The following is a 20,404-nucleotide window of genomic DNA, read 5'->3' on the forward strand; positions in this document are numbered from 1 at the left end:
CAGGCAAGGCTGTTCGGCAGCCCAGGGATTAGCCCTTGGCACAGGCCAGGGGGCCTGACGCTGCTCTGGGCAGCCAGCCCTCAGCCCAGGAGTTTACACAGAGCCTAGGACCCCAGAGAGCTGAGTGGGGCTCAGGCCTTGGGGGGCCCCTCCCCTGCTTCAGCCACTCACCCCCCTGGCTTTCCACCACAGCTCCCCCAAGGCCGGCTCCTCTCCCCGCATGGCCCAGACCTGGGTGTGGGGCCAGTAACGGCCGGGGCCCACGCAGGCGTGCCAGGGAGCTGGGCCAGCCCCACGCCGGCTGCCGAGGGACAAGCCTGCAGCCCAGCTCTCCGTTGCCAGGAGAGAGGGTAAAAGTTCAGAACCCAGCACCACTGATGCCGTGCGGGGGGCCAGCCCCCCAAACACACACACACACCCAGGCAGAGCGTGGGGACGCGGGTGTATTTGCTTTGGAAGCCCTGTATTGAAACAGCACAGCGCCCCACCCCCTGCCCCCTTATTTCTGCCACTAGGCTTTGGCTTGCTGTGGGGTGGGAGGAGCTACCAGGCTTAGGCCCCGCCCACCAGCTGGGACCTTTTCACACCTGCAGTAGGATTTGCCCCTCCTGGGCGCAGCTGCCCCAGGCCAGCAAGCCGGCACCTGAGAAGCCCAGCCCCATGCAATGCCCAGCAGGGCACAGAGAGGGCAGCAAGGGGGCAGAGGTAGCCCCCAGGAGGAGGAATGCCAGCGAATCCATTGCTCTGTGACTGGAGCATGATCCTGCCTCGGACAGGGTGCCCGGCCCGCCTGAGCAGGGCAGCCTCAGCAGGACACAGCTGCAGAGGGGCCCAGGCTTGCTGCAGGTCCCGCAGTGGCCGAGACTCGGGCATCGGCCAGCCGGAGAAGTTGAGCAGAGCCGGAGTCGGGCAGCGGGCGTAAGGCCTCTGTGGTGAGTCAGTCACTGCCAGGCCAGAGTCCCTGGCCCTCCGCGGATGCTAAAACGAGGTCTCGTTGAGCTGGGCTTTGGGTGTTGCCAGCGGGACGATAGGCAGGGCCTCGCTGGCTGCCAAGGGGGAGGAGGAGCTGGACCCTGGCAGGGTTGGGGGCAGGGTCCTGAGAGAGAGGGTGGGGCTGGCTCCGGGGGGCCTGCGGGCCGGCATGCCAGGGGCACGGAGCAGGACTTTGCCCTCTGCTCTAAGGCGCCCCCCGTCAGGCTCCCTGGCCGGGCCAGGCCGCCTGCCCTCGAGCCCGGAGGAGCGGGCCAGCTCGTAGCAGCGCTCGACGAAGCTGCCCCCTCCACGCAGCCCGTGGGGAGCCTGGGGGTCGCTGTCCAGTTCCTCCGCTGGCCGCCGGGGGCAGGGCTCCGGTGCGGGGCCCTCGCCGCAGTTCAGGGAGCTCTGGCTGGCCGTCAGCACCGGGAAGGGGCCCTCACGGGATCTGGGCAGCAGCAGGCTTCCGCGGGCAGAGCTCAGCAGGAGCCCAGGGCTGGCAGCCCCCTTGGCGGGTCTGTTTCGGGCACCGTCGCTCCCCTGGGACTGGAGGCTGTAGGGAGAGGAGAGGGGCCGGGCGTCAGGCAGCCAGAGCTCACACAGAACCAAGCGGGCCCCGGGGTGGCAGCTCCGGCCTGGCGCTGACTCGAGTGCCTGGCTGGGAGGCACCAACGCGTGTGGTCCGGTATAACCGGGCTCTCTGCCTGCAGGAGCCCGGTCCGCAGCCCAGGGCACCCCGAGGCACCTGCCCCCCGTACCTGGTGCTGGAGGCCTGGGGCGTGCCGGGGTGAGCGAAGGAGCAGGCTGGGCTCATGTCCGGAGTGCGCGTCAGGGCCAGGTCGCACTGCTCCAGCTGCTGCAGCAGCTCCTCCTCCGTCAGGCCCCCCACTTCTGAAAGAGAAAGGGCAGAGCATGGGTCAGGCCGGCCATGCGCCTGGGGGGACAGTGTCCCAGAAGGGAGCGCTGGGGGTAGCACCCCACACTGCCAGGCCAGGGCCAGGAGCCCCCTGCAGCACAGGGGCCATGGGGGATGGGGGGGGTCGGTCCCTGGGTTCCCATGGTGACAGGCAGGATCAGCAAGTTCAGGCGCTGGGTTTCATCGTGACAGGAGGGGGGGGGGTTCCTGGGTTCCCATGGGGGATGGGAGGGGGCGGTCCCCAGGTTCCCATGGTGACAGGCAGGATCAGACGCAGGTCAGGCACTGGTTTTTATGGTGACATGGAGGCGGGGGGGGGGGGGGGGGTGTTCCTGGGTTCCCATGAGGGATGGGAGGGGTCGGGCGCTGGGTTCCCCTGGCGACAGGAGGGAGTCGGTCCCTGGGTTCCCATGGGGGATGAGGGGGGTCAGCAGGGTCAGGCGCTGGGTTCCCCTGGCGACAGGAGGGGGTCAGTCCCTGGTTCCCATGGTGACGGGAGGGATCAGCAGGGTCAGGCACTGGGTCCCCCTGGCGATGGGGTACCTGGCGGCTTGCCCTGCATCTCCATGGCGGTGGTGAGGTCCCACATCTGGAGGCTACCGTTGGCGTGGCCCGTGAAGAGGTAGCGGCGCGGCCGGGAGCCGATGCGGCTGGAGCCTTCGCACTCGTGCACCGTGAAGGAGGTGATGGCCGTGCTGTCCACGGAGCGCACCTCGCAGATCCTGGGGCAGGGGGCAGAATGGAAGGTGGGGATCAGGACACCTGGGTTCCACCCCCCGGCTCAGCCACAGGCCCTCCGGTGCCCGTCTCCCACTTTGTACAGCCAGGAGAACAGCGAGGCCCCATCGCCCCCATCCCTCGGGGCCCCCGCACCACGGAGCCTCCCCCGCCAGATGCGCGCCAGCCACGGGGGGCACCCGCAAGTCACGTGACCCCACCCCACCACCAGCCGGGCCGTGTGGCCCTTGACCCAGGCTGGGAGGCCCCCAGGCACCTCTTGCCAGTGGAGGAGAGACGCACGAAGACCTGGCTGGCGTCCGGAACCACCTTCTGGATGAAAACCTGCTGGTCGTCCCGCTCCCCAAAGGGCCCTGCCGAGAGCCGCCAGTCAGTGCCCCTGGCCTCCGCTCTGGGGGCAGGGACACGCCCGCCCCTTCTGCCCCCCAGCGCCACCACCCTGTTCCCGAGCACCGTCACTGTCACCATGCCCCCCAGCGCCAGCGCCTGCCCCCCAGTGCCACCACCCCGTTCCCGAGCACCGTCACCATATCCCCCGTCTCCAGCGCCACTGCCTGCCCCCCAGCGTTGTCACCATGCTCCCTGCCCCCCAACACCACCACGCTGTTCTCGAGCACCGACACCATGCCCCCCCACCCCCAGCGCCATCGCCTGTGCCACAGTGCCACCACCCCATTGCTGAGCACCGTCACCATGCCCCCCGCCCCCAGCACCATTACCTCCCAGCACCTTTACTCCAACTCTCTCCCACCCCCCAGCACTGTCACCCACCGATGTCGGTGCCGGCGCTGCAGCCTGCGTGCCCATCGAGGTCCTCCAGGGACAGGATCTTGAAGGAGGCCAGTGGGGTGGAGCCCGGCTGCGTGGAAATCATGCCGCGGAAGCGCGTCACTGTCCAGGTGCGGACGTGGTTGTTATCGGCACAGACTAGAGGCCAGGGGGACGGATTCATTTCATCAAAGGCTCCCTGCCCCCCGCCATGAACAGGACAACAGCTGGAACTAGGCCCCATGCCCCTCACTCCCGACCCGCAGCCCCTGCTACCCCCCCAGCCCAGCCAGTGCCCCTCACTCCTGAGCCGCAGCCCCTGCTACCCTCTCCCTCCCCCCAGCCCAGCTAGTGTCCCTCACTCCCGACCCACAGACCCTGCTAGCCCAGCCCTGGGTCTCCCTCCCTCCCCCCAGCTCAGCCACTGCCCCTCACTCCCGACCCGCAGAGCCTGCTAGCCCAGCCCTGGGTCCCCCTAGCCCTGCCGGTGCCCCTCACTCCCGACCCGCAGACCCTGCTAGCCCAGCCCTGGGTCCCCCCAGCCCAGCCAATGCCCCTCGCTCCTGACCCGCAGCCCCCCTGGACAGCAGCACCCACCCGAGATGAGGTGCTTCTCGGACAGCATGATCCTGGTGACGGGGCTGCGGTGGACAGTGAAAGTCTGGAAAAGCTGGGGCCCTGAGCCCACCGTCTCTGGGTGCTGCACGATCACCCGCACCGTCCCCGAGCTGGTCCCGTAGGCGATCTCGATCCAGTTCCCGCTGTCGCCTGCGGGGCCCCAGGTCAGCCGGGCAGAGCTCCCCCCAGCCTGCCCAGGTCACGGCCCAGCCCCCGAGCCACAGGGCAGTGGGGGGCAATGGGGAGGGGACTTGGAACATCCAGTGCACTATAGGAACCACAGCCAGGGGGCTGGGAGCCAGGACTCCTGGGCAGCATGGTAGGGACGTTCCGCGTCTTCCTGCAGTCGTTCCATGCCCCTCCCGACGCGCTCTTTGCCGGACTAGAAGGGGCGAAACTGTGCCGGGTTCCTTGCGGTTGGGATATGGCGGGGCGTAGGCGCTGCCGTCACTTGCGGACTGTCGTCGCCCTCAGGGGAGGCGAGCTCGGCACGTCACGCAGTGGTTGCTGCCTAGGGGGGCCTCGCGGAAGCCTTGCGCGGCTAGGCATCTCCAGCCCGCGCTGGGCTGATGAGGATGGGGTCCCACGTTAGGCCAGATGGGGCTGCCGCCCGCCCCGAGCAGAAAAGTATGCCGATGGACTGCCTGGAAGTTCCTTTATACGTGTTAGACTGCCCTCGCGCATGTCCCGTGGGACACAGTGCCATCTCTCAGATTCCTGTTCCAGTAGGTACCTTGCGCGTGGTGCTTTGACCATCGGGATCTAGGGACATATCTGAGGCCATTAGGCTTGGTGAGGTCAGGAGATCGAGGGTGGTACCGGGATGCCGCGGAGCGAGTACCCTGACCCGCCATTTACTCTGTCTTATGGGGGGCTTGACGTCGATCGACAGCTTGTCGGTGCCGTCACTCCCTCAACTTCGTCGCCCGGCTCCATCCTTTCTCCGTACTTTCCTAACCTGGCCTAATGACCCCCCCGACAGACACTCCTAAGTAAGGTAGACTTGCCCGAGCGCCCCACCCTGGCATCTTCCCTGCCCACAGGCTTTCTGCCCGGGAATTTCCCCGTCTAAGCTTCCTGACGGGTCCCCACCAGCAGCGCCGAACCCCGCCTAGGGGCCGGTTGTCTTCAAGCCATGCGGCGGGAAGCCTTCTGACACATCTGGCGAGGCGGGGCGGCGTCAGAGCAGCTCCCACACAACTGTCAGCCCCCTGGCCACTGCCCCCACCCTCATCAGCCAGCGGGCTGAGAGCTAGCCCAGGCTTCCCGCAGGGCCCACCCCTAGGCAGCAACAGGGCTGTGAGGCAGTGTTGGGGGAGAGTCAAAAGAGCTCCGCCCAGCCGTCCATCACACACAGCAGCCTAGGGTTAGTGCACTGGGCTGGGATGCAGGAGGACCGGGATCAGTTCCCTCTGCTGAACCGCATCTGCCTCACCCCCAGGCCTCCGCGGGGCCCCCATGCGGTTGGCAGAGCCAGGCCCTGGGGCCAGTGGCGAGCGGCCTGCCCCCCCGGCCCCGCCACCGGCCCACTCACCCACGTAGTTAGATAGAGCCGATTGTGGCAGCCGAGCAGCAGGAAGTGCCGGCTGGGTCGTAGCTGCTGATGGGAACCACGGTCCTGCGATCTGCCAAGGCCAAGACGGAAACTGTCTCAGCATGGGGTCCAGCCCAGCCAGCCCCCGCAGCCCCCTCCAGCTTCCCACCCACGTCCCCCAACTCCCTGCCCAGCCACACCCCCCCCAGCTCCCCACCCAGCCTTGACCCTCGCCCCCACCACATCCCCCCCAGAAGTCCCCATGCAGCTCCATGACACGTTCCCGCTCACCCCACGATCCACAGCCCCCCAACTCCCCCCGTTCCAGCCACATCCCCCCTACGGCCATCGCCACTTGCCCACATCCCCCCGCACAAACATTGCCCCTTCACGACCCTCCTGCTATACCCCGTGTCACCCCACAGCTTGGCCCACCCGGCAAGCTCCCCATGACCCTCCCTCAGCCCGCGTCTCCCATCAGTCTCCCCACCCGGCCGTGCCTCCATTGACCCGCTCACCCCACTAACGTCCATCCCACAGCCTCCCACCCATGCCGGTGTTCCCCACAACACCCCTCACTGACCGCTCCCCCACAGCTCCCTGTCCCCAGCTCCCCACCAGCAATGCCGCCCACCCAGCGCCCTGCTCACCCGTCCCCCCCACAGCTCCCCGCTCCACGCCCCCCTGGGGCTCCCACCAGCGCGCCCTCCTCACCTGCCAGTGCTGGTGACCGCGTTCCAGACGCCGAATTTGCCCGTATGAGCTGGTGGCGATAAGCTGGGCTTGCCCACGAAGAAAGCGCCTCACCGGGACGCCCAGTGGAAACACGCCTGCGCAGGTGAGAGGAGCTAGTGAGGGGCCGAGGCGCTGAGGACAGCTCCCGGGGGCCCCCTGTGACCGAGCATCCCACCCCAGGCCCCCCCATGAGCTCCTGCTTCCCTCCCGATCTCGCGCCAGTTTGCCGTCGGCTGGCAGGGCCCAGAGATGAATCTCGCTGCAGACGCACGGCCACCATTTTGCCTGCTGCCCAGCGACCCACCCAGAACCTTGGCATTCAGCGGCACCGCTCGATAGCCAGTCGCCGCGGGCTGCAGAAACCTTGCTGCCAGCCGATGTCTTCGCTTCCTCTGGGGCCAGAGCAGGCAGAGTCAGAGTGGGGCTCCCGCGGCAGGCAGGGCTGGCCCCGTAAGGCTCCCCCTGCAGAGGCAGTTGGCACCACTGTTGAGGGTGGGGTGGGCGGCTCCCCTGGCAGGCAGGCTGCCCCAGCCGTGGCGGGAGGTGGGGTGGGGGGCTCAGGTGGGCCTATGCTGAGGGACACGTCCAGTGGGCGGGTGAACGGTAGAGAGACCTGGTCTGTTCACCTGTAACAAAACGAGAACTGGGCGGTAGGCCCACGGCAAATCCAGTTGTGGTGCCCACAGACGATTCGGACCATGCCGGTCATGGCCGGCCTGGGGCCGGAGGCACAGACCAGCACAAACGAGTAACCTGAGTACGCATCAGACACGCACAGACAAGCAATGAGAGAACCCAGGCATCCGGCCTGCCCCGTTTCTTAACCCACCAGCCCCCACTGCCTCAGGAGCCCCGGAGAACCCAGGAGTACCTGGCTCCCAGCCCCCCGTGCTCTAAGCCACCAGCCCCCACTGCCCTCCCAGAGCTGAGAGAACCCAGATCCTGGCCCTTGCCCCAGGCAGGCAGCGCGAGAATGACGAGCTCCCAGAGCTGAGCCACCACCCCGAGGCCCCCGCATACCTGCCCCGAGGGGCCCCCGATCCTCCAGCAGGCTTGTTCCCTAGCAGTCCCGGCCTGGCCCAGGGTGGGGGCAGGGTGTTGCTGCGAGCGACACTGGGCCTCGCAGGCGGTGCTGTGGCAAGCGGCGCCGGCCACCTGCGGCCCTGCCACACTGTGCTCGGTGTACGCCGCTTGGCGGGAACACTGACAAGGGGAGGTTGATGGCCGATGGGGGTGTGAGAGCTGAGCCACCCCTCCCCACCAACCCCCTGCCAGCCCGCCACTGCCAGCCGACACCCAGCCCCCTGACCCCAGTCCCTCTCCCACCCAGGCCCATCTCGCCCACACCTAGCCCGCTGCACGCACCCATCTCCAACCACGCCCCCTTCCCGCCATCCCGCCTCCATCTCACACCCCCTCCGCCCTCCCCCCCCACGCCCCACCCGCGCCCTTCTCCCCCCCTCCCCCCGCCCTACCCCCCCGCCCGCCCCTCCCCCCCAGCCCCCTCTCCCCCTCCCGCCCCCTGCCCAGCCCCTCCCCACCCTCCCGCCCTCTCCGCCCCCCTCACCGCCCGTTCTTGCTCCGCCCCTCCCCTGCCCAGCCCGTCTCCACCCTCCCCCATGGCAGCCAGCCCCCCACCGCTGTCGCTCGGCCCGGGGCACAGCACCCACCTGGCGGGGGCAAGTAGCCGTTGAAGAGGACGCTCCCACAGGCCGAGCGGTCCAGCTCCTCGCGCAGCTGCAGGCGACGCACTGGGCAGGAGAGGGCGGGGAGTGAGCTGCAGAGCCCCCCAGACGCATGCCCCCTCAACCCTGGAGCAGGGAGCCCCTACCCCCCACCATACCCACAAGCTGATCCCATTCCCACACTGTGCCGTGACCCCCAAGCCCCCCTGTGTGGTACCCAGTGGGGTGATCCCTCCCCCTCCCACGCCATGATCTCCCCACCCTCCCGTGCGGTACCCAGCGGGGTGATCCCCTCCACATGCCGTGATCCCTCCTCCTCCCCCCACGTCGTACCCAGCAGGGTGATCCCTCACTGAGATCCCTCCCGCCCCCGTGTCACACCCAGTGGGGTGATCCCTCCCCCTCCCACTCTGTGATCTCCCCACCCTCTCGTGCGGTACCCAGCAGGGTGATCTCTCCCACCCCGTGTCATACCCAGCCGGGTGATCCCCCCTCAAGCCGTGATCCCTCCTCCCCCACCCATGTCATACCCAGCGGGATGATCCCTCACCGTGATCCCTCCCCCCCGTGTCGTACCCAGCGGGGTGATCTCCCCACCCTCCTGTGCAGTACCCAGCGGGGTGATCCCCTCCACATGCCGTGATCCCTCCTCCTACCCCCCGTCGTACCCAGTGGGGTGATCCCTCCCCCTCTCACGCCGTGATCTCCTCACCCTCCTGTGCGGTACCCAGCAGGGTGATCCCCTCCACATGCCATGATCCCTCCTTGTCCTCTCCATGTCGTATCCAGCAGGGTGATCCCTCCTCCTCCCCATGCGGTACCCGGCAGGGTGATCCCTCCCCCCCACTATGATCCCTTCCCCCACCTGTGCCGTACCCAGCTGGGTGATCCCTCCCCCCCCGCTATGATCCCTTCCCCCACTCGTGCCGTACCCAGCTGGGTGATCCCTCCCCCCCACTACGATCCCTTCCTCCACCCGTGCCGTACCCAGCGGGGTGATCCCTCCCCCCCCCCCCTTCCCCCACGCACGTGCCGCACCCAGCTGGTGATCCCTCCCCCCCCGCTAATGATCCTTCCCACCGCGTCGCGCACCCAGCTGGGTGATCCTCCCCCCCGCTATGACCCTCCCACCACGTGCCGTACCGCAGCTGGGTGACTGCCTCCCGCCAGCTACGATCCCCATTCCCCACCCGTGCCGTACCCAGCTGGTGATCCCTCCCCCACTAGAGATCGCCTTCCTCCACCGTGCGTACCCAGCGGGGCTGAAATCCTCCCCCCGCTATGATCCCTCCCCCACCGGCCTGTACCCATCTGGGTGACCTCCCCCCGCTTGATCGCCATCCCGCCCCCCGTGCCATACACCCAGCTGGTGATCCCCCCGCCCGCTACAATCCTTCCCCCAACCTGCCGTACCCAGCTGGGTGATCCCTCCCCCCCGTTATGATCCCTTCCCCCACCCGTGCCGTACCCAGCGGGGTGATCCCATAGAACTCAGCTTCATGCAGCAGCAGGGAGATGTTGACACCCCTGGAAAGACAAAGCAACAGGGATGGTCTGGACAGTGGCCGGGATCGGAGCAGCACTAGGCGATGCCAGAACTGCCTGGGCTCGGGTTGTGCCCCCCAGATATGTGGGAGCCCCCACTGCCCCAGGGCACAGGCCACGCCCCACCATGCCAGGCGCAGCATAGACTCAGGATGCTACCTGCGGACCCCCTTCCCCATATCCTGGGCCACCGCTGAAGAGGGGGAGCCAGGAATGCCCCAGTGCTCTTGGAGATCCCTGGCACAGGGGGTCAGAGGCATTTCCAGCACCCTGCCCAGGGTGCCAGCGCCCGCAGTGCCCTACCCTACCTGGGATCGAGCTCCTTCGTTCGCAGGAAGTTGAGAATGGGTGCAAAGACAGTGGGGTCTCGGTCGATGAAGATCTGCGGGGACAGAGAGTGGGTCAAGGCAGATAGCCCTCCTGTCAGCAGGGGCACACACAGCGCCCCATGAGCCAGACTCTGCGCATCTCAGCCCACGGCCCCGGGAGCCCGGCAGGGCCCAGGCTCACCAGAGGCAGTGCCACATGGGCAGGCCCCAGGGCGGTGCTAGGGTCACTGTGGGGCATGGAAGCGGGGCGGGGGGCTCGGCGGGGGGCGCTCTCCTCTGACAGGAAGGGCGGTGGCCCCAGGGCGGAGCTAGGGGGCTGTGGGGCAGGAGTGGGGTGGGGGCTCAGCAGGGTGCGTGCTGCAGGCGGGGGTCAGCAGGGGGCTACTGCTGCGGAACGCAGGGGGTGCTGTGGGACAGGGCGGGGGCTCAGCGGGGCTCTCGCCGGGCGGCAGAGGCTGTGACGTAGAGCGCGCGGCTAGGCGGTCGCTGTAGGGCTTGGGGCGGGGCTCGGGGGCTCTCTCCGGGCAGCAGAGCTGGCTAGAGCGGCGCTGTGGGCAGGGCAGGGGGCTCAGCGGGGGGCTCTCCAGGCGGCGAGCTGGACGCGGGTGGCGTGTGGGCAAGGGCAGGGGCCTCAGCGGGGGGCTCTTCCCCGGCGGGCGAGCTGGACGTAGGGGGCTGTGGGGCAGGGCAGGGGGCTCAGCGGGGGGCTCTCCCCAGCGGGCAGAGCTGGACGCAGGGTGACGCTGTGGGGCAGGGCAGGGGGCTCAGCGGGGGGCTCTCCCCGGCGGGCGGAGCTGGACGTAGGGGGCGCTGTAGGGCAGGGCAGGGGGTTCAGCGGGGGGCTTTCCCCGGCGGGCAGAGCTGGACGCAGGGTGGCGCTGTGGGGCATGGCAGGGGGTTCAGTGGGGGGCTCTCCCTGGTGGGCAGAGCTGGATGTAGCGCAGCGCTGTGGGGCAGGGCGGAGGGCTCAGCGGGGGGCTCTCCCCGGCGGGCAGAGCTAGACGCAGGGTGGCGCTGTGGGGCAGGGTGGGGGGTTCTCCCCTGGTGGGCCGGGCTGGTCTTTGAAAGCACAGAGCCCACTTGAGAGCGCTGGACGGACAAGGTGACCTCTAGGCTGCCAGACACCTCGTGCCACTGGGGGACCCTAAATGCTGGGCTTGTGCTGATGTGACACGTGTGTGCATGTAACACGGCTCCCATGACCCACAGCCCAGCTCCCCACACAGCAGCCATGGGGGTAACTCACCGCTCCCATTTCATCCTTCAGGGTGGAAATCCGGCCACTCAGGAGGCTGGAATTTAAACAGAGACACGGGTGACTGCTGCTCTCTACAGCACGGCAGCACCTCTGGGCCCCACTCTGCATCAGGCCCCCGCGGGCTGGAGGTCACCAGGCCCCGACCGAGCGGAACGGCAATTACAGACCCCCAGCGACTCACTCAATAACCTCAGGGCTGAGACGCTGACTCACCAGCTCCGCTTTGGCCAGAGAACATAAGAGAGGCCAGACCAGGTCAGATCGAAGGTCCATCCAGCCCAGTGTCCTGTCCTGCGGGAGTGGCCAGTGCCAGGTGCCCGAGGGAGTGAACAGAACAGAGGATCAGCAAGCGACCCATCCCCTGTCGTCCTCCCAGCAAACAGAGGCTGGGGACACCATCCCTGCCAGCCTGGCTAGTAGCCACTGATGGGCCTGTCCTCCAGGAATCTATCTAGCTCCCCTTTGAACCCTGTTGTGGTCTTGGCCTTGACAACATCCCCTGGCAGGGAGTTCCACAGGCTGACTGTGCACTGGGTGAAGGAAAACCTCTTTTTGTCTCTTTTAAACCTGCCGCCTGTTAATTTCACCGTGTTCTGATTCTTGTGTTAGGAGAAGGAGTAAATAACACTTGTTCACTTTCTCCACTGGTCATGATTTTATAGGCCTCGCTCTATCCCCCCTTAGCCATCTCTTTTCCAAGCAGAACAGCCCCCGTCTGACTGATCCCTCCCCACATCGCAGCCGCTCCACACCCCTCAGCACCTTTGTTGCCCGTCTCTGCACTTCCCCAAGTGCGGTAGGTGTTTTCTGAGACGCCCGGGAGCCCAGCTCTGCACGCAGCATTGGAGCTGGGGACGCACCGAGCATTTCTAGAGCGGCAACATGATACTCTCAGATTTCTTCTCCCTCTCCAAAGGGAGCGTTTCTGGCTGCTGCTGCGCCCTGAGCGGGGGTCCCTCCAGCGGTAAGAGCTAACTCAGGCCCCAGGGCTGTGTGCAGGGGGCTGGTGCTGAGGTTCTGCTACGCCCGGGGCAGCCGCTGTATCGGTTCAGAGCAGACTGACCCCTGACGAGGGGCCCTGCGGTGCCGGGGGGGGCACAGGCCCCAATCACTGCCAGGGGAACCGACGGGCGAGTTCCCAGCCAGGCGCAGGTCGCAGCGGCCTGTCCCTGCGGGGCCCTGGGCTCGGCGGCCGCCAGGAACCCGGCCCCCGCTGGGCGCAGGGTCACGGGGCAGGTGCTTCGTACCAAGCCCAGCGCAGGAGCGGCCCGGGCGGCGACGGGCTGGCTGTGTTTGCTCATTGTGAATATTCATTTAGCCCTAATTGAATAAGCACTTAAATACCACAATTCTCTTTTGGAGTTCTCCCCCATGCTCAGCTTCTCACCTCTTCCATTGCCCATTAAAATGTGTTCTGCTTTAAATTCTCTGTACAGCATAAACTTGTCATGCATTTTTACCGCTGTTACAATGCATATTGATGGAATGCAAGTGATACAGGAAGGACAGTTGAAAATGAAATGAGATTTTTGTCATTGCTCTCACTCTGCTAATCTGTTTTGAAATAGAAAATGCATATCCACAAGCGGTGCTTAATATAAAACAATGAAAAAAAAATGAAACAAATTTTTCATAATGTTTTTGAAAGTGGCAGAGTTCGATCTTGTGTAGGGAAAGGAGTAATACATTGTCACTTCTCCACGGTCATGAATTTTATAGGCCTCGCTCATCCCCCCCTACTCTTTTCCAAGCCAGAACGGCCCCCGTCGACTGATCCCTTCCTTCACCCTATCCAGCCGCTCCGCACCCTCAGCACCTTGTTGCACCGTCTCTGGCCACTCCCCACGTGCTAGGTGTTTCGTGAGACGCCCCGGGAGCCCAGCTCTGCACGTCAGCATTGGAGCTGGGGACCGCCACCGCCGATTTCCTAGAGCCGCACATGATAACTCTCAATTTTCCCTCTCCTAAGAGGAGACGTTTCTGGGCGCTTGCTGCGGCCCTGAGCGGGTTTCCCTCCAGCGGTAAGAGCTAACTCAGGCCCAGGGCTGTGGCAGGGGATGGTGCTGGGTCTGCACGCCCGGGCAGCCGCTGTTATTTCGGTCTCAGAGCAGACTGACCCCTGTACGAGGGGCTCCCTGCAGGTTGCCGGGCGGGGGCACAGCCCCAATCACGCCAGGGGAACCGGACGGGCGAGTTCCCAGCCCAGGCGCAGGTTCGCAGCGGCCATGTCCCGCGGGCCCGGCTCGGCGGCCGCCGGAACCCGGCCCCCGCTGGGCGCAGGGTCACGGGGCAGGTGCTCGTCCAAGCCAGGACAGGAGCGGGCCCGGGCCGGCGGAAGAGCCGGCCTGTGCGTCGGGTCGGCTCCCCCCAGCCGCAGCCCCTGCCCAGCTGGGCCCGTTTCGCCGCCCGCCGGGGGCGTCACCTGAAAAGAAGGAACCGATGATCCAGCTCAGGTCTGGCCGCGACGTGCTGAACCTGCACGGCCAAGGGCCGGCGTGAGCCAGCGGGCGGCCACGCAGAGACCCGGCGGGGTGGGCGAGCGGGGGGGGGCAGAGACCCGGGGGGGCCGAGCGGGCGCGGGGCAGAGACCCGGGGGGGGGCCCGGCGGCCCCCGCCCCGGGGGCGAGGCGGAGGCGCGGGCGCGACCCAAAGAACGGGGGGGGGGGAGCGGGGCAGAGACCGGCGGGGGGCGGCGGGGGGCGACGGGCGAGGGGGGCAGGAGACCGGGGGGCGGGGGGGGCAGAGGGGGGGGGGCAGAGACCCGGCGGGGCGTGCGGGGGGGCCGAGCGGGGGCGGGTGGGGCAAGAGGAACCGGGGGGGAGGGCGGGCAGAGACCCAGGGGGGAAACCGGAGAAATCGGCGGGGGTCCCGGCCCCCCCCCACTCGCCGTTGCCCCCCACTTGGTTGATATCACTCCGACGCTCCGGCCGGTCGCTCCCGCCTGCGGCCGCCATATCGGTCCCCGCCTGGGAGACCTCGCCATCCAGGGCCGCTGATTGGCCCGCCTTGCGCCCTGCGGGGCCCCGCCCACCGCACGCGCGCCGATTGGCTCCACCTCCTCCGGGCCGCGCGACGCGCCTGCGACGGCCATTGGCCCCACCTCCCCCGTGCCCGCCCAATCCCGCACGCGCGACTTGGCCGCCAACCTGTCCCGGCCTCGCCACCCCGTGCGCTTGTGGCCTAACCTCCTGTGGCCACGGTCCCACTCCACGCGCTGAGTTGGCCCCGGCACTCGCACGTCCGCCCACAGCCTCGCAACGCAACCCGCCCGATCTCCACCTCTTAAAAGGGGCGCTGATGAGGGGGGCAGGGAGGACAGGCTCTCTTGACGCTTGGACCTTGACCCTCCCTGCCCCCACATCGCCCGGTCCCCTGACGGCTTCTGACCCCACCCCTCGTTCCCCCCCGCCTCGAGATTTGTCCCCTCCGCCCCGCACCACCCATTCCAGGATCTCGCCTTCGGGCCTCGGAATTTGCTTCCTTGTTCCAGTCCGGCCCCTCCACCCCCTCGGTTCACCCCTGGGACCCAGGGCTGCGAGAGCGGAGACCCCGGCCCCCCAACCCCCCCAGGTGCGCAGGGTCACCGCTGGCCCAGGCTGCGAGCGAGAACCTGCCCGCCCCGTCCCCCCCAGGTGGCCAGTTCACCCTGGGCCCAGGCTCGCGAGACGGAGACCTCCGGCCCGCCGCCCCATCCCAGTGCCAGGTCCCCTGGGCCCAGGCTGCGAAGACCGGAGACCCGGCTCCCCCCCCGGCCAGGTCACCTGGGCCCAGCCGGCGAGAACGGAGACTCTGGCTCCCCCCCCCCCCCTAGACCCAGGTGCCAGGTCACCCTGGGCCCAGGCTGCGAGACGGAGACCTCAGCCCCCTCTCCAGGGAGATGGCTGGAGTCACCCCCAGCCCCCGGCTGTGCCCTTGCAAACGCACAGCTCCGAGCAGTTCACTTTCAAGCACACTCTATGGCCATTCCTGTCCCCTTTATTGGGTGCACAGTGTAAAGCACGTTTCCAGGTCACAGGTGTGGGGAGGGGTTCCAGGGACCAGTACAGAGTCCACACAGCTCTATGCAGAGAGTGAAATTGCTACAGATTCACATGGAGTCCAGCCCCTGCCCCTCACAGCCCAGCTTGGCTCCTGGCTCGGGGCCGCGTCAGGGCCGAAAGTACATGCACACGGCAGAGCCCACTTTCCAATCTCACACAGTCTCTTGTAAAATCTTTACAAATCACTCTCTGGTTCCAAACCCCCTTCCAGAGATTTACAACCAGGAAAAAATAAACTCAAACCCAGCCCAACCGCACTGACTCTCAGGAAGATTTTCTTTATACAGGAGAAACATTATTTAGAGAAATTACACTATGGTACAAGCTCCTGGACCCAAAAGAGAAAGCTGGGGCCACGGCCAGGTAGGGAAACCAAAGGTGGACACAGCTCTGGTGCAGGGAAGTGGCTTCATCTTGATTTTCTCCCACATTATTACAGGGAGGCTGTGGGTATAAAATGGGGTGGCTGGGGGGTAACACAAAACCGAGGGTGGTTTGCACGGTGGTTGGACGTTGTACCGGAGGCTGGGGAATACTGGGGGAGTCTTGAGGGCAGAGCCGGTGGGAAATGGTCCTGACCGGCAGCACAGGGTGCTGGAGAACTGAACCCCTGGATCCGAGCGACCTGGCTCTGCTCTGTCAGAAGAACCAGCCCCAGAGATGGTGGCAGGAGCCACCGGAGAGAGGAAACACTGGTTCCACACCCGCCTCGTGGCCAGCTGGGGTCTCGCCCAATCCACGTCTATTTCTTTTGGAAGACACCCAGTTCTCTCCCCCGACGTTGGCCCCTGCCCCAGGCTACGTCCCAAAGGCTGGGAACCCAGCAAGGCGGCTTTGGCTAGTGCTGGGGCAACTCCCCAGCTGGGGCTCTGGTGGAGATGGGGGGGCTCTTGCCATAGGCCAGCAACCTGCAGGGGCAGCTCCTTGAAGCCATTCCTGGCACTTTGCTCTCCAGGGGCCTGAATCCAGAGCCGGATTCCTCAAGCAATTGGCCCACGCGCCTGATCCCTGACCAGCCCCTCCCAGGGCCCAGTCCAGCTCTGCCCAGCTGCGAGTGGCTGTGGCTGCTTTGGGCAAGAACCAGCTGCCCCCCTACCCCAGAGCCTCCCCCTCCTGCCCATTTATTGCATAAAGACGTGGGAGGAGGCCCTCCCCCTGGCTCGTCCCGCTGGGCCCCATGCCTGGCAGGCCACAGGCTGGAGGCCAGGCTGCTCACACACCTGCAAAGCCCACACTATGGCTTGTTAGTGGCACCGGAGCCCAGCCCACAGCAGCTGGGACCTCTGAACTCTCACCTGGGCCAAGGCAAGGGCTGGTCCCGATCTCCCGGGGCTTGAAGGTGCAGGGGCTGCTGCCTACCCCAGTGGACAGACTCACCACTGGGTGAGGGCTCCTGGTCGGGGGGACACGTGGAGAGGGGACAGGGGCTGCGCCTCCATGAGACCGTCCCCCTGTGCACAGGCTTAGGCACAAACCCGACACATGCAGCTGGCCTCGGAGGCAGATGGCTGAACGGGCCCTGGGGGGTACAGAGGCCCTGGGCCCTGCAGCTCCACCCTTTGCTGTGCAAAAGCTCCAGCCGCCAGCCCCTGCCCAAAGGACGAGCGCTGTGCCCAGGCTGTCAGCAGCGAGTGCAGGCGGCTCCTCGTTGGGTGGCAGGGCCTAGCTCCCTTTACGAGAGGCCTGGCCCAATCCGGCTCCAGCCGCGGGTGGCAGGACAGGGCTGGGGCCGACCCCTCCCCGCTCCTGCCGCAGAGCGTGTAGACGCCACCAGTCGCGTGTCCAACTTCCCAGGATGGCAATGAAACCCTGGCAGACCTCGGGGCCCTGGCTCCGCGGGACTTGGGGTATCCGGCCAAGTGCTTCCGATGCTGTTCTGACTCATGCAGCAGAGGTGGGAACAGCAGGCCCAGGATGCTACAACGTGGGCATGCACGGACACGTGTGCACGAGAACTGATGTGCAAGAGGATGCACGAATGGGTGGTGGAACCAGGGGCTTGCTGGGGGGAGCCTCAGATACCCTTCAGTAGCGTCAGGGCCAGGGGCTCTGCGGGCATCAGGACAGCCTATTCCCCCAGGGGACGAGATGCCAAGCACAGGGCAGCAGTGAGACAGACCAGGCCAGGGGCAGGATTCCCTCTCCAAACACCTGCCCCATCTGGAGCCGCGGGCGCTGCCAAGGAGACGGCAGAGAAGTGGTGTCAGAATGGAGAGCTGCCTGCCAGCGACGGGCCTGGGCACATTGGTCCTGGCACAGGCTGGGCCAGCCAAGACCCCTGGGAAGGACCCAACCCCAAACTCAGCCCCCTTCCCCACGATCCCTGGCTGCGTGAGGGGCATGGGGTCCTTGGCTGGGCATTGAGGGGCCAGCACACCACTGTATGGACCTGAAGGCCGACCCCAGCCCTGCCCCCTTCCCTCCCCAAATCCCAAGGCGTGGGCCAAATCCAGAGCTGGGGTAAACAGGAGCCCCACCAGCTGCAGCAGACTCTCCTCATACCGGCCTGCACCACCCCAACCTGTTTCCATCTCCTCCCACCCAAGGCTCAGGTGCGACCTACCTACGCCCGGCCTGCCAAGGGTGAATGGGCCCTGAGCCCTGGGAACCCAGCACTGCGTGTTTGGAACCTGCCCCCCGTGTGACAGGCCCCGAGAGCTGTGCAAACCCAGTGCTGCGTGTGTTTGGAACTGACCTCCTGTGTGACACGTCCCGAGAGCTGTGCAAATCCAGTGGTGTATGTACTCAGAACCCACCCCCCGTGCGACGGGCCGCAAGAGCTGTGCAAACCCAGTGCTGCGTGTGCTCAGAACCCACCCCTCCGTGCGACAGGCCCTGAGAGCTGTGCAAACCCAGTGCTGCATATGATCAGAACCAACCCCCATGCGACGGGCCCCAAGAGCCGTGGAAACCCAGCACTGCGCGTGCTCAGAATCTGGCCCCCGTGTGACGGGCCCGAGAGCTGTGGAAATACAGTGCTGTGCGTGCTCAGAACCTGGCCCCTGTGCAACAGGCCCCGAGAGCTGTGCAAACCCAGTGCTGCGTGTGCTCAGAACCCAGCCCCCGTGTGACACGTCCCGAGAGCTGTGCAAATCCAGCGGTGCATGTACTCAGAACCCACCCCCCGTGCGATGGGCCCCGAGAGCTGTGCAAACCCAGTGCTGCATGTGATCAGAACCAACCCCCATGCGACAGGCCCTGAGAGCTGTGCAAACCCAGCGCTGCGTATGCTCGGAACCTGGCGAACGTGTGACGGGCCCACGTCCATAGTGGGCTGAGCGAGGGCCAGGTGCCCGGCTCCCTTATGTGAGTGACCCAAAATGCTTAACTCCCCTGGGAGCGTCTGCCTGAAAAGCACCCCCTCCCCCGCCCTGAAACACCCTCGGCTTCCCAGGACTGCCCGCCCCTCTCTGGGCCCGCACCACGCAGGGAGGGGGGAGATTCCTGCAAGCCCCCCAGGGGATGAAATGAAGTGGCTGAGCCCCTTCCCCACTGCACAGAGTCTCTGAGTCCGGTGAAGTTTCCCTCCCAGCCAAACACGGTGCCGGTTCTGCATATATCATCCTGTGGTGAGGAGCCGGCCGGCTGACCAGGCTGGTCTCCTGGCACCAAACGGCGAACAGAGTGGTGCTGGCGTCCTTCCAGCGCCCGGGCTCCCCTCTCCCCGCGGGCCCTGTTGGGCGCAGCCTCCTGCAGTGGGCAGGCGGGCAGGGGCACCGCGTCCGGGGCTGTCCGGGACACGCGCAGATGGAGGGGCTGGCTCGGTGCCTGGCGCGGAGGGACGCTGCCGACCATGGGGCAGCATGGCTCCTCTCTGCCCCGGCACTGCCCTGGCCGCCTCACTTCCTCCTGCCGGACGTGCTGGCCCGCCGGTCGCCCTCCCGCCGGGGGTTGCCTTCGTCGGTGGAGGAGGTGGTGAGCAGAGCCTGGCTCCAGCGGGCGATCTCGGCGTGCTCCTCGGCGGAGGCAGCCAGCACCTGGAGCCACTTCTTCATCTCCTCCTGTGGGACGGACACCAGAGCCGCATGAAGCCCCAGCTGCTGCCACCCCCGCGCGGCCTCGGGAGGAGGAGTGTGTGTGTCGGGGGCACAGAATCGGGCCCCAGCCCCGCAGTACACCAGCTGGCCCCCCCAGCGTGGGAAACCATCACAGCTCGACTTGCTGGAGCGGCTCAGGACCCAGCTTCCTGCCCCGACGCCTGACTGGGAAGGCTCGAGGCTCCCCGGCCGGGGGAACTTCACCCAGTCTGGGGCCCGGAGAACCGGCGCTGCCATGAGAGGCACCTGCCTGCTGCTCTCCGAAGCCTGGGCACACCCTGGCCGGCCCCCGGCTGCGGGCCCCGAGTGCGAGGGGAAGGGGTTCCAATGCTCTGGGCCCGGGCCCTGCCAACAGCCGGTCCTGGAAACGGGACTCAGGAGCCGCAAAGACATGAGCATTGGCAGCTCGTCCCAGCTCTGGCAGGGGTGGGGTCTGAACCCCTAGCCTCCCTGAGCCACAGCAGCCTGCGGCGAAGCTCCCGGCTGGCCCCAAGGAGCGAGACCCCAGCTGTCCTACCTCGTCCTTGGCCTGCAGCAGGAACTCGTTCCCGTCACTAGTCCTGGGGGAAGCAGGTGGTGTGTTAGTGTTGTGTGGGATTGGGAGGGGGAACGTGTGAGGGGGAAACGTGCGAGGGGAATGTGCAAGAGGGGACGTGCGAGGGGAATGTGCAAGGGGGAAGACGTGCGAGGGGGGAGCGCTGGCTGCAGTCTGGTGAAGGATCCCCCCAGTCGCCCCAGGGCTGGCCCCGGCTGAGCAGGACGTCATGGGGAAGCCCAGGTGGCAGCGTGCGGGGAGGCCCCAGGGCTGGGCTTCGGGGGAGGCCCCGGATGGCAGGTGGCAGAGGGATGAAGGCTGCTGTCCTGCTCCAGCCCCACAACCCCAACACACCCCCCAGCACAGAGTCCCTAAGCCCCAGGGCAGCACCTGCCCAGACAGCCGCTGCCCCCGCAGGGCCTGGTGTCTCTGACCTGGGGGAGGGAGGGGGCAGGTGCCTGGTGTCTCGGGGCGGGGGAGGGCAGTGTCTCTGACCTGGGAAGGGGGGGGCAGATGTCTGGTGTCTTGGGGTGGGGGCGCTGTCTCTGACCCGGGAAGGGGGGCTTGATGCCCAGTGTCTCGGGGCAGGGCTGATGTCTCTGACCTGGGAAGGGGGGTCGGTGTCTCTGACCCGGGGGGGCGGTGTCCGGTGTCTCTGACCCGGGTGGGGGCGGTGCCCAGTGTCTCAGGGGGG

The 20,404-nt window shown here is 66.8% G+C and overlaps 3 protein-coding genes across 3 annotated transcripts in view; 1 reads left to right on the top strand and 2 right to left on the bottom strand.

The window, feature by feature from the left end:
- Positions 1 to 20,404, top strand: part of LOC116819215 (cdc42 effector protein 2-like) — a 280,118-nt gene that overhangs the window by 131,788 nt on the left and 127,926 nt on the right. The gene's annotated exons all lie outside the window — the stretch shown is intronic.
- On the bottom strand, positions 494 to 11,339 carry SHKBP1 (SH3KBP1 binding protein 1). Its single transcript, XM_075070710.1, is given in 16 exon segments — positions 494 to 1,525; positions 1,731 to 1,863; positions 2,432 to 2,610; positions 2,883 to 2,979; positions 3,398 to 3,553; positions 3,992 to 4,202; positions 5,547 to 5,593; positions 5,596 to 5,630; positions 6,261 to 6,307; positions 6,309 to 6,376; positions 6,586 to 6,673; positions 7,302 to 7,484; positions 7,920 to 8,032; positions 9,435 to 9,493; positions 9,820 to 9,893; positions 11,087 to 11,339. Coding segments are annotated over 16 exon segments (2,157 nt in total). The 5' UTR covers positions 11,207 to 11,339; the 3' UTR covers positions 494 to 978.
- SPTBN4 (spectrin beta, non-erythrocytic 4) overlaps positions 16,863 to 20,404 on the bottom strand; it is a 71,793-nt gene continuing 68,251 nt past the window's right edge. The window contains 4 exon segments of the mRNA XM_075070711.1: positions 16,863 to 17,833; positions 17,956 to 19,139; positions 19,693 to 19,735; positions 20,101 to 20,144. Of these exon segments, the coding sequence (XP_074926812.1) occupies positions 18,978 to 19,139; positions 19,693 to 19,735; positions 20,101 to 20,144 (249 nt within the window). The 3' untranslated portion in view covers positions 16,863 to 17,833; positions 17,956 to 18,977.

Source organism: Chelonoidis abingdonii, chromosome 11 (assembly GCF_003597395.2).
Source record: "Chelonoidis abingdonii isolate Lonesome George chromosome 11, CheloAbing_2.0, whole genome shotgun sequence".
Taxonomy (NCBI): Eukaryota; Metazoa; Chordata; order Testudines; family Testudinidae; genus Chelonoidis; species Chelonoidis abingdonii.